The sequence below is a fragment of the Limulus polyphemus genome, unplaced genomic scaffold (assembly GCF_000517525.1).
Source record: "Limulus polyphemus unplaced genomic scaffold, Limulus_polyphemus-2.1.2 Scaffold1210, whole genome shotgun sequence".
In the NCBI taxonomy this organism is placed as follows: domain Eukaryota; kingdom Metazoa; phylum Arthropoda; class Merostomata; order Xiphosura; family Limulidae; genus Limulus; species Limulus polyphemus.
The window spans coordinates 303,556-315,776 of NW_013666820.1; the positions used below are offsets into that span (position 1 = coordinate 303,556).

The following is a 12,221-nucleotide window of genomic DNA, read 5'->3' on the forward strand; positions in this document are numbered from 1 at the left end:
CAGACAAGCACACAAACAAACAAATAATCTCAGAGTTTTAGTAGTATATAGATAAACACCGTCTCAATTCTTGCAGCTGTGCGGGCCCTACTGACGTTGTCATGGTATTCATCACCATCAACGGGCAGAAAGAGAGGCTTAACAACTTCTGTGGTAACAACCTCCCTCCTCAACTGATGTCCAACGGTCCATCAATATCTGTTGAATTCAAGAGCTATCAGCCTCTTTTAGCCCCGAAAGGATTCCGGGCTATTTACCGATTTGTCACCAGTACGTGTCGCTTTTCTGTAAATTATTTTGTGTTTGTTCATATGTAAGTGCTGCTTCTTAAGATAGCCTGTAGGCTATAGTGTCGGTAAATGTAACTCGTATGTAATCTCTGTATTATTCATTATTTTGTGTTTGTTCATATGTAAGTGCTGCTTCTTAAGATAGCCTGTAGCTTATAGTGTCGGTAAATATGACTTATATGTAATCTCTGTATTATTCATTTTGGTAAAAAAGTGTCTGTAGGTTGTCTTTTTTGAAACAGACTTGTTATATAATTTACCTCAAGCTTTTCGTTAACATGGTTTTTTGTTTGATTGATTCGAAACGTATTTGCGCTAGCCTTTCCCGGTTCGGAACTACTAGACAATTGGAAAGGCAGCTAGCCAACAGCACCCACCGCCAACTTTTTGGTTATTCTTATTTAATAGAAGAATGATATTTGACCATCAGCTTCATCACCCATCCATGACCCCAAATTCCGGCGGGTGATTTTTTGAGAGAATGGGTCTCGAAACAGTTCATTTGAACAAAACTTTTTTTCAATTATTCATAGTAATAAAGACTTATCTAGCACTAAATGATTTTTGCTCAATTCGTTCCCCGATAGTTCGGCGGAATGATTTTAGACTTACTGTGCTAAAATCCTGTTTTCCATTCCCCTCAGTCCACAGGGCGCAGATAACCCATTGAAAAACAAACAATTCTCTCTAGTCAATATAAAAATGACGTTTATTTCACGTAGTATACGTGGTAGATTTACAGTATAAGTCTTTTTTGTAAAATTATTTAGAAAAAAAGAAAGTTCGATTTGCAGAATAACTGTAGTAACAGATATCAATAATGATATTTTGTGTATGAGAAAATCTAGTTACATGTATGATATTGTTTTTATGATATTCTAAACAACTTTAATTATATTATCCTGAAGACTTTGGAATATCTGCTGGAGTACAAGACCCCCAACAAGGTAATGTTTTGATTTTTTTCCTTTCATTTAAAAAATGACGTGAGATTTTTATGTAATTATCTACCTCGTTACTATAAATAATCCATAGTTATTTACTATTTATTTTTACCTAAAACTCTGCGAAATTTTAAGTTTTTCAAGAAGAGAATTTTATTCGGGTCTCACGACTTTAACGTGTGCCTATGAAAATAAATTATTAATTATATTTTTAAAAATCGATTGAGTTATTTACTGACAAGTAGTTTGACCAAGTATTACAGCATTACCTCATATTATTTTTCAGTATTTCTCTATTTAACAAATCTAATGAATGCTCAGTTTATATAACATACTAGGGAATAAACTTGTGTTTCGCGTACGATGGATATTATATGCTAATGAAGCGTTGTTTAGCAAAAAAAAAAAAAATTAATATAGACAGACTTGAATTCTCGACCTTCCCGCGTACCAAGCGTGTGCTGTACCATATGAGCCAAATCCCAAAGATATTTTTACGTATGCAGTATTATGAAGTGAAATGCTATTGTTACGTCTCCGTTCGTTAGTTGATTTTCCGCAACTTCGTTCCCACGAAACTTTAGCGACACAAGTCCTTTCTTAATAAAACTGGTTTATTCTTTCTGAATATAACTTTACCGATACACTTATTTTCAACAGTCGCTCTATAACAAACGCTAGAACGTCTCACCTGCTCGTGCTCGACAATACTTAGTTCAATTACACACTCTCCGACTGCAGTTAAATTACTCACTACACTGTTCTCGTCACGTTGTGACCATCTTATATATACCAGGCTACCCCCAATCTAGTAATCTCCCGATAATTCACGAAGGTTCGAGAGAAGGAGTGGCGTGATACCAGTCACGTGACCTCGCTGACGCAACACTATATATGTGTGAGAAGAGTATATGTTTTAAACAGATAAATCCTTTAAATAATTCTGTTGTTGTATTGTGCAGTTGGACAGGAATGAAACAAAAACTTACTAAGCAGAATATATAATTACTGTATTTAGATTTTAAGTAATAAAGTGTAAAAACGTGGAATGACGTACACAACTTTTCATAACGTTACGTTACAAAATAGTGAATTTATAAAATTATGCTATGGTATCGAGAATTAAAAAAAATCAACTGTCTTCGTTTGTCGCTATTTCACTTATTTTTCTTTTTCATTCCATAATGGTATAAACTCTCTTTTTTTCTTCTTTTTTTTACTCTCCCCTAAAGTGTTAACAAAGTGTCGGGTTTCTTACCCACATTAAACGGATATTGCGTAATATTTTATTCCTCTAGCGGGTAAACTCGTTCGGAGAGTAAGAAGCGAAGCGTATTTAAACATTAGGCCAAACTGTAGATTTTCAGACGCCGGTATTAAGATAGTTGGAAACGGGTGATAGTTATAAAATAGTTAATTTTTAAAATCAACTGTTGTTATGTGTTTTGTTGTTGTTGTTTTTTAATTTTTTGTATTTATATGTGTCTAAATCGCATTTGTATATCATATTTCGCGCGATGTGTTAGCTGTAGAGCATCGAAAATTAATGAAGTTGTGACTGTTAAAGCTAAGCGCGTAGATTACATAGCGGGTAAATTCGTGCTTCCTGCACGAAGCGTATTTGAACTTTTCGTTTAACTGTCAATTTTAGGGGCATGTTGGAATTTGTATTGGGATGTAATAATATTGCGTTATTTATAAACCACGGATAGGTAAAGAAGTAATCTATTGTGTTTTCTTGCGTTTTTGTTTTTATTATTGAAATAACATAAGAGTGATAAGTTAATTCTATAATATATGATTTTTACAGACAATCTGAACCAATTTGAAACCTAATCACAAGAGCTACTTATAAATGTAACAGTTGCTAATGTATTTCCATAATTAAGAGCTTATTTCTAGTAGTATTTCCCATTCACAAAATATTTATATGTTGATTAAACCAAAATTTGAGGTCCAGTTTATTCTCAGATACACCGTGGCAATGAGTTTATCACACACACACCCCAAAAAAAACACCTGGTGGGAATTGTAGTTTATGTTTAAAATGTCCTTTATTCACCACTATTAACTCACATTAAAGTAAGTATTTAAAACAAAATAGGTAGCGTTAATTTTCCCCAGTAATAGTTCTGTGTTATTCTGCGAGTACATGCCCCCCAGTGGCACGGTGATAAGCCTGACGGCTTGTAACAACACCCAAAACCGAATTACCATATCAGTGGTGAGCACAGCACAGCAGATAACCCTTTGAGTAGCTTTGGGCTTAACTACAAACAAACAAAACTGCGCAGTAACCTGCAGAGGACATTAAAAGGGCAAGACGTTTTAGGGGGAAGGAGGTGTTAGGGGAAGTTTGGATACTATGGATTGCCTTTAGTACATATAGATAGAAAGCCATGTAAAGCAAATAGATCATCTTTTATTCTTATTCAGTCGATCTTATAAACACTTTCGAAATCTCAACTTAAGCACTGAATTCTTCCTTATTAATACTTAATGGCATATCACAATCATTCTTTTACTGCAAAGACCTACAAGTTTCTGTGTGTCGTTCATTTTATAGCTTTTTTTACCTAATAACTCGCAGCAAAGGAAGGTGTAGGAATCAGGCGTATCTTTCAATAGTTGTTGAAATTCTTTATGGCTGAGAAAAGGGGCACTTTTCGGAGAGAAGACAGAGGCTTGAGCCCACTCAGCCACCTTCCTGTACCCATCACTGAAACTCTGGGAAAACTATAAACAAGATGTAATTTTGCTTATAACTAAAAACTGTGCGTTTTAATTAAAACGATCATAAGTCTCAGTCTTTTCATATATTTGTCACACGTCACTGAGTTAAGATTGTTTTTGTGGAATGGTTTTTCCCTTCGAATTTGTCTGTATTCCTGGACAAAGAAGAAACTTGGCGGGAAACTGCAGTTTATGTATACAGTGTTTGTGATTTGCTCTCAAGTAACATTAACCTAGTAATTAAGTAATTAACCTAGGTATTATAAAATTGCCATAATAGTATTCAATAGTTTGTATAGCGGTAGATAGAAATTAAAGTTATGCTATTTTTTATACCGTGTAAATAAATACAAAAAATTTATATATATTAATCTCTACTCTCTACTCTGGTCTTTTCCATCGGTTGACAAAATAATTGTTTTTGTACTTTTTTAGTGTGTGGATTCATCTTTAACAGCACTGAAAGAACAAACGGTTCCTTCACATCTCCTAACTACCCTGGGTTTTACCCTCGAGCGACAGAATGTCATTATTTTTTCTTCGGAAGTGGAAATGAGCGCATTACTTTAACATTTGCATATTTTGATGTAGAGGGCGTTCCACCGTAAGTTTTGATTTAAAAAGATCATAGCTAGATAAATAAATGATTTATTAAGTTTTATTACATTTTTCGGACATGTACTGTATATCAGTAAGATATGTTTTCATTTTTAAAAAGACTGTTGTAAGTTGGTGAATTCTAGTTTAATTTTAAGAACTCTTCAGCTCTTTATATGAATATGGCAATTAGCAGGAGTTAATAAAGTATATCATCTGGTTTTGGATAGCAAATGTCCTCATATACTACAATGGTATAATAGTATAATTTAAAGGAAACATACCAATATTATTATGGGTTAGCATTAGTGTCAAACGTTTAGTGATTAATCAATTGAAATGTACTTAGGTGTACGACTGACTTGGCTAGCGACTTTGTAGAATTTTCCAACTTTCGTACAGTGGATAGAAAAATTCCAAGACACTGTGGTGTTAAGAAACCTAAAATCATCACTTCTGATGGAGACTTTTTTCGCGTTGCCTTCAAGTCCAACGGAAAATTTGATGGAACAGGGTTTGAAGCTTTTTACCAATTTCGAAATTATGTTGGTAAGTTCCACTTCAATCCTACTGTTTCGCTTGTTTATGCTTATGACTCAATCAGAATCAAACAACCAAATTAGTAGAGAAACGCTGTGACAAAGAAGAAAGTATTAACCGACGACTGTCGTTTGTTTGTTTCCATATGGAATGTAAACTGAATTCAGTTTTATGAATTTTTCTCACAACTTCCCAATTCATCCTTTATAACCCGTCATAATTACAATAATTTTAATATATGTTATTGATGTTTTTGACACTGTAATATGGGCTCTTAGTAATAACTTAATTATTTTGATAATTTCATGACGTTGATGAAGCTTTTCTGTAGCTGATTGTTAACCTAACATATGAACTCAGTTACCAATTGTTAACACGATGTTAACTCTATATACTCTCATTATTACGCTTTGTGAGTTATTGTTACCAATCAGCAATAGCATATTACTCGTGTGTGTTTCCCTGTTACTGACTGTTAACAGTGCATTATTCGTGTGTGAGTTATACTTACTAACTATTAACAGCGTGTATTGCACACATCGTCTCAGCCTTTAAATGTTCATAGTGTCAGAACCCCAGTTACTAATTGTTAACAGTGTATTAATCATGTGTGTGTTGCTATTACAAATTGTTAACAGTGTATTAATAATGTGTGTGTCGCTATTACAAATTGTTAACAGTGTGTTACTCGTGTGTGTCGCTGTTACTACTTGTTAACAGTGCATTACTCGTAGGCGAGTACTACTTACTAATTTCTAACAGTTTATTATTGGAATACGAGTCCCATTTATTTATTACTAACAATGTAATTCTCACGCATGAATTCAAGTTTAAAATTTTTAACAATTTAACTCTCTTATAGTCCTACTACACTTTGTGAGTTTCAGATACTAAGTAACAATAGTATATCGTTCGTAGTTTCTAATTATTAACACAAAAATAACTTCAATCGGCTCTAGAGTGCACCTTAAAACCTTGTGCACAACTATTTGTTTGTTTGTTTTGAATTTCGCGCAAAGCTACACGAGGGCTATCTGCGCTAGCCATCCCTAATTTAGCAGTGCAAGACTAGAGGGAAGGCAGCTAGTCATCACCACCCACCACCAACTCTTGGACTACTCTTTCACCAGTGGGATTGACCGTCACATTATATCGCCCCCACGGCTGAAAGGGCGAGCATGTTTGGTGTGACGGGGATTCGATCCCGCAGATTGCGAGTCGAGCTCCCTAACCACCTGGCCATGCCGGGCCGTGTGTTACTATAAAATGTATGTAACAGTTTCTAAGTATATGTGTTTTTAATATTTGAAAACAACATCCCATACGAAAGAAATTTGATATTATAATGAAAAGTTCAATAATTTCATCAGCCGAAGCTTAATTACTGAAAACAGATAAGAAAGCCTTTTTAGGGGGACTTTGTTTAGAATATTAGGATTTCTCTACAAATCAATATTTTTTTTTACTTTCTCATATGTTATTTGATAATTTTTTAAACATCATTTAATCTCTTATTTCACCAAAACAAACCATTGTCCACGAAGTCGTCTTTGCAGTCGTTTCGTTTTGGAAATTTTTTCAACGTTATTTAACAACTTTGGTCATTTCCATGGATATATTCACCTACTGAAAGGGCTTTTCAGTATTCTAACTATATATTTCACGTATTGATAGTTTTCTATTTGTTAAACGTAATATGCTTGTCCTTCCTCTTGGTATATCTGAATAAAAATATTAAAGTCACTATTTGTTTCTTAACATTTTATTACTATAGAATGTTTCCCAATAGAGATGTCCTAAAAACGTTTTCAGTGAATTATATGAACTATTCAAGGTAAAATATTGCATCTTATTATTGTTTTATTGCACGTGAATATATAAAAAATATATTACAAGTACAATGATACATTACCTATCAGTAATGGATACCTAAAACAAAGTACATATAGTGAGCTTAGATCTGATATCAACACACACACAAGAGAAAGACACATAACTCAGTGCCTGTTAGTTTTCCATAATTCTTATGTTTTATGATACTACATATGCTCAATGTCCATAAAACACAATTTATTTAGATGTCGCCATCTCTGCTGACACCTTATTGTGCAATTTATTATAGGTGTAAAATCTTAATAGTTATGGTAACTTCATTGTGAATTTTAATTAAGTTTAAGATTCGAACCCGCGACCCTCAGCTTGCGAGTCAAGCGCCCTAATCACTTGGCCATGCTGGGCCCTGGTGCACAACCATTAACACAGTATTCAGCTATCACAATCTCAACATTAATTTGTAATATTAATGCCATTCTGTCGTATTTCGTCCTATAACTTTTGTTGTTTTATGTAAACCGAATTATTGTAATTTTTCAGAGTTCTTTAGGAATATGACAAAAGTGGGTTTGAAAGACGACTTTTCGATATAAACTACCATATTACTTACAATCCCCAAATCTAAATTAACATTTTATTTCTTTGAGCAAATCGGGACGAAATATTAAAGTATACAAGTTTAAAAAAGTGTTGTCCCATATAGAATTTTCATAATTTTGCATGAATCTACATAAACTATTTTATGCAGTTTTAATTTCATAAAGATGTATACACATCCTGTTCAAATGTAAATCGATAATTCCGGAACATATGATTACCAAAATAATCACAGTGAGATTCATTCCAACCCCAGCATGAAGATTTCAGTTACTCACAAATGAAAAGCTGCAGAGTCATTTCGGCAGCAGAAATTTGTAGACGACATTTTTTGCAGCACAGTGAAAACAAGCTGATCTAACAAGTATTCCTTACATTAAAATTTTGCGAAATGAATGGAAAGTGTGTACAACATTACAATTTTTATGTATGACTATATTTATTCATGGAGTGTCAGATGTTTATAGAAATTTTGTACATTTATTTCAGTGCTTTAACAATAGGTGTAAGATAAGACGTTTCCGTTACAACTTTTTTTAAGCATGTTTTAATTTCAGATCCACTCACTGTGAAAAGAATTTCAGGAGCAGAAAGTAGGTATCCTTTTGCATCGTCAATATTTAGAAGTATGGTAAATATCTTGCGAAAATCTCGGTGTGTACAGCGAGTGAAAACAGTTATTGTAATACACTATTTGTTATAGTAATTTTATGTGGTTAACAATAGTAATATTAAAATAATACACAATGTATTAAAGTAATTACACTATGTGCTACAATAATGGAATATTTTGTTAAGCATTTTTTTAACCAGCTTGTGTTTAACTAGAGAAAAGTTATTCCTTGATTTATTTTAATTATAATTATCACCAGTGTTCAAATGGTAAAATAACAATTTAAACCGATTAGCAGTATTTTTAATTGTATTGTTTTTGTTATCGTTTTCAAATGAGCATTTTCTAAGCGTTTCTACATATGTAAAAACCTCGATGGGTTTAGCCAGTAACGAAAATCTTAGTTATATGTTTTATAGTATTTTGTATTTACACAGGATAAAATAATGAAAAGAGAAAAATTATAATTTCCATTTGCTTGACTAACAGATTGTCTACGAACTAGACGATTATCTTAACTTAGGAACAAAAATTTGTTAATATCTTTAAAACAGAGTAATTCTTTATTTTCAGGTTTACGCCCTCGAAAACTCCACGTTATTCCAGCATTGGTGGCGATTTATTTTTATTTGATACATCTATGAAATTTAAGACAATACATTGAATTAGTGTCAAGAATTGCACGAGAATGATCACGAGTTTCTAGGGCTTGCACTTTGAATTGCCGTATTGACTTTGATAAGATAGTGGCCTAACCATTACAAAATTCAGTTTGGTAGTTTGAATTGCCGTATTGACTTTGATAAGATAGTGGACTAACCATTACAAAATTCAGTTTGGTAGTTTGTGTCCCCGAAATCGGAAAGACGTAATAAAGATTGTGCTGGTGTCAAACAATCTGCAGCTGAATAAAAGACTATAGCTGTAGATAATGAAGGTTTAGTTTCACTCATGTTAAAAAGCTTTAGCATTCTATTATCTAGCGCCCTTATTTAAGAAGTGGAATTCTAGCTCAAAAAGGGAAGTTGATTAGTGCCAAAACTTTCTTGGAAGTGCTTCTGTATTGTATGATGAAATGGCTCAAAACAATATATTCACGTGTGAAGATAATAAAATATATATATATATATGTGTGTGTGTATATAAAATTACCTGAAGAAAAATTTAATTAAACACACTTCTTAGTATAAATGGATAAGATTCAGTTTGAAATATAAGTGTGTAAAAAAAGGTAATATTTTTATTGATGTTGGCAAAGTTTATCAATTTCCAGGAGCTGAATTTATTAAGGTATATTTAAGATAAACTTAGAATATTAAATGTAACCGTTAAAACTTCTCTTTATACTCAATGTACATAACTTTTTCTGGGTGTTAGGTAAGTGTTTTTACATTGTAAGCACATGAGCAATGTAAGCTTTAATCAAAGCATGCTCGACTTGGAGTTACTTGAGTTTGTATTCTGTTTGTTACCTTAGAAGGTTAATAGCAACGGCGATACATGTTGTTGGAATTGTTACAGTTATAGTTGTGTATAAATGAAATGTTTAATGGCTTCAAGTACGCGATGTAGGTAATTCAGAAAAACACACTCTCCTGATAAAAGCTCATCTTAGTTTGAAGTAGCGCAGCAGATTGTTTTATCTAGATAGAAGAGTATTATTATACAAGTGTAAACAATAGTTAGTTCAAGAAACGTAGCAGTAGCGTAACTTAGAAATTTATGTATGTATTTAACATGACCTCCAATTATGTTACAAATAAGAGCATTTTAATATGTTTCGAGATCTAACATTATTCAAACTCCTAAATTACTTTAAGTTACTGTAATGGTGATTGAAAAGGACTTAAAAACCCGCATTAATGTTATAAAACTTTTTCTGCTTGGACTAGGTTTAGTGAATAGGTGAAACTTCAAACGTTTGGATAAATTTGGTAATTACTTTCACGTTTTTATTAATTAGACGGTCATTTTTATTATGAATAGGTTATTAGATAAGTAGAAATGTTCCATTAGTTTGATGTTTTAGTGGGTTTTTTCTCCTTTTCAACACCACGAGTAAGCGTTGTTAAATTCAATCCAAAAATTAGAGACTAGCGGAGATAGATACGATGATCATGATCATTGCCATAAATGCATAATTTACCGAAGATATTAGCACAGGGGGTACAAAAATTATAGACTAGCGGAGTTGACTAAGATGATCATGATCATTGCCGTAAATGCATAATTTACCGAAGATATTAGCACAGGGGGTACAAAAATTAGAGACTAGCGGAGATGACCAAGATGATCATGATCATTGCCATAAATGCATAATTTACCGAAGATATTAGCACAGGGGGTAGCTTATATGCAGCTAACCAAAAGTTATCTATGCCAGCTATCCTTAACTTTCAACCTATAGACAAGAGGGAAGTCTAGTAAACAGCACCTACCGTCTCTCTTATAACACACCCATGACCCCAAAGAGCGGAACGCAATTCTTCTTTTTTGCAGCAACAGAACGCGAATAGTGAAACCTTCATATCCATAATCTGACACTCTAATCACTAAGTGACCATTTTAATAACAACAGGTTAACATAATCCACAAAAAATATGTTGCTTTTCTCTAATTTTTTGTTGCCGTTACGTATCTTAACATAATAATCAGCCTGCGTATTATGCTTAGGTAATGTTTTTGAATAAAGGCAGAGAATGTTGGATAAAAAAATTAACATATTTTGAACAATGAATTATTTTAGTATATTTTCAGCTGTAGAAAGCGGTCTTGTAATCGGTGGACATATTATTACAATATCGTTTTATATCAACTGTGGTTTATTGGATAACGCTTTATTGTCTCATAACTGTTATTTATATGTCTTATTTTTGTTTTATTGAGGGGTAAATGTTACATTTATATTGTGATGAACAATCAATTCTGCTTAATGATGCGAAGTAACTATAATTTTAACTCAACCTAATGAGAATTGCATGTAAATGTTGGAAATTCTAGATTTCTAAATTTATATTAAAAATTAAAATAAAATACTCCTGCACTTGGCTCATTGATAAATCTAAGGCTTATAATGCCAAAAATCTGGTTTCGATACCCGCATTGAGCAGAGAATAGATAGACCATTGTGTAACTTTGTGCTCAGCAAAACAAAAATGAACAAGTTATTCACCCAGTTGAGTAGTATCACTGTTAATCTACCGGTTATAAGGAATTTGGGTAAGACTCTGCCATTTTAACACATTAGAAATTGTTAAATGTAAAAGTCATTTTAGATGTTAATAATTATGTTAACAAAATCATATTTATTCATAAATGAAGTATGGTGCAATTTGGGTTTATGAAAATTAAACATTACGATTATTAAATATGTTGACGGCAGTTTGGTCAAAACAAGGTAAACAAGTAAATGTATGATACAGGAAAAATAGGTTTAGGACATTTAAGAGAGAAACTACATATTATTCTGCAAATCTTTACTTCAGTAAATAATTCGAACTATGATTATTGAAAACTGGTGTTACACAAACAATTACACGGAAAATTACTTTATTTCTAACTTGAAATTAACTGTAGTTATGATCATAAAAACTAGAGCAAGAAATTGTAAAAAGTAAACTCTTTGGTCACCCTCTAATCAATCACTAATAAATTCATTTTCCTTTGAAGTATCTCAAACACGTAAGTTCATTTAACATATTAATGTTTGTACACCAATACCTGATTCTTTGACCTATTAATTAGTTTTAACTTATGAAACAACAAATGATGCCTTATTCAAGCATTTATTTTATAGATACGAAGACAATTTTATAAATTCAGCTTAGGATTTATTTTAATTCGATTTATATTAACACAGAATTGATGAATCCTTTTGTTTTATAATTTTTTTAAAGTGTTTCTTCATCTCCATTGCAAACCTCTTGGATTTATTTTGTGAAAAAAAAATATTACATAAACTGAAATAATCGCAATTAAATGATAAAAGAATGATCACACAGTAGTATTTAATTACATGTATATTCTTTACATACCTTTAGGCCAGTGGTGGGATTCAAATATTTTAACAACAGG

General features: G+C 32.4%; 1 protein-coding gene across 1 annotated transcript in view; it reads left to right on the forward strand.

Moving 5' to 3' along the window:
- LOC106462621 (suppressor of lurcher protein 1-like) overlaps positions 1-11,947 on the forward strand; it is a 127,393-nt gene extending 115,446 nt beyond the window's left edge. Inside the window, exons 9-14 of the mRNA XM_022389936.1 lie at positions 77-270; positions 1,199-1,237; positions 4,403-4,571; positions 4,914-5,113; positions 8,092-8,127; positions 8,721-11,947. Coding sequence (XP_022245644.1) covers positions 77-270; positions 1,199-1,237; positions 4,403-4,571; positions 4,914-5,113; positions 8,092-8,127; positions 8,721-8,791 — 709 coding nt within the window. The 3' untranslated portion in view covers positions 8,792-11,947. The remainder of the gene's footprint in view (positions 1-76; positions 271-1,198; positions 1,238-4,402; positions 4,572-4,913; positions 5,114-8,091; positions 8,128-8,720) is intronic.
- The last annotated feature ends 274 nt before the right edge of the window (positions 11,948-12,221 follow it).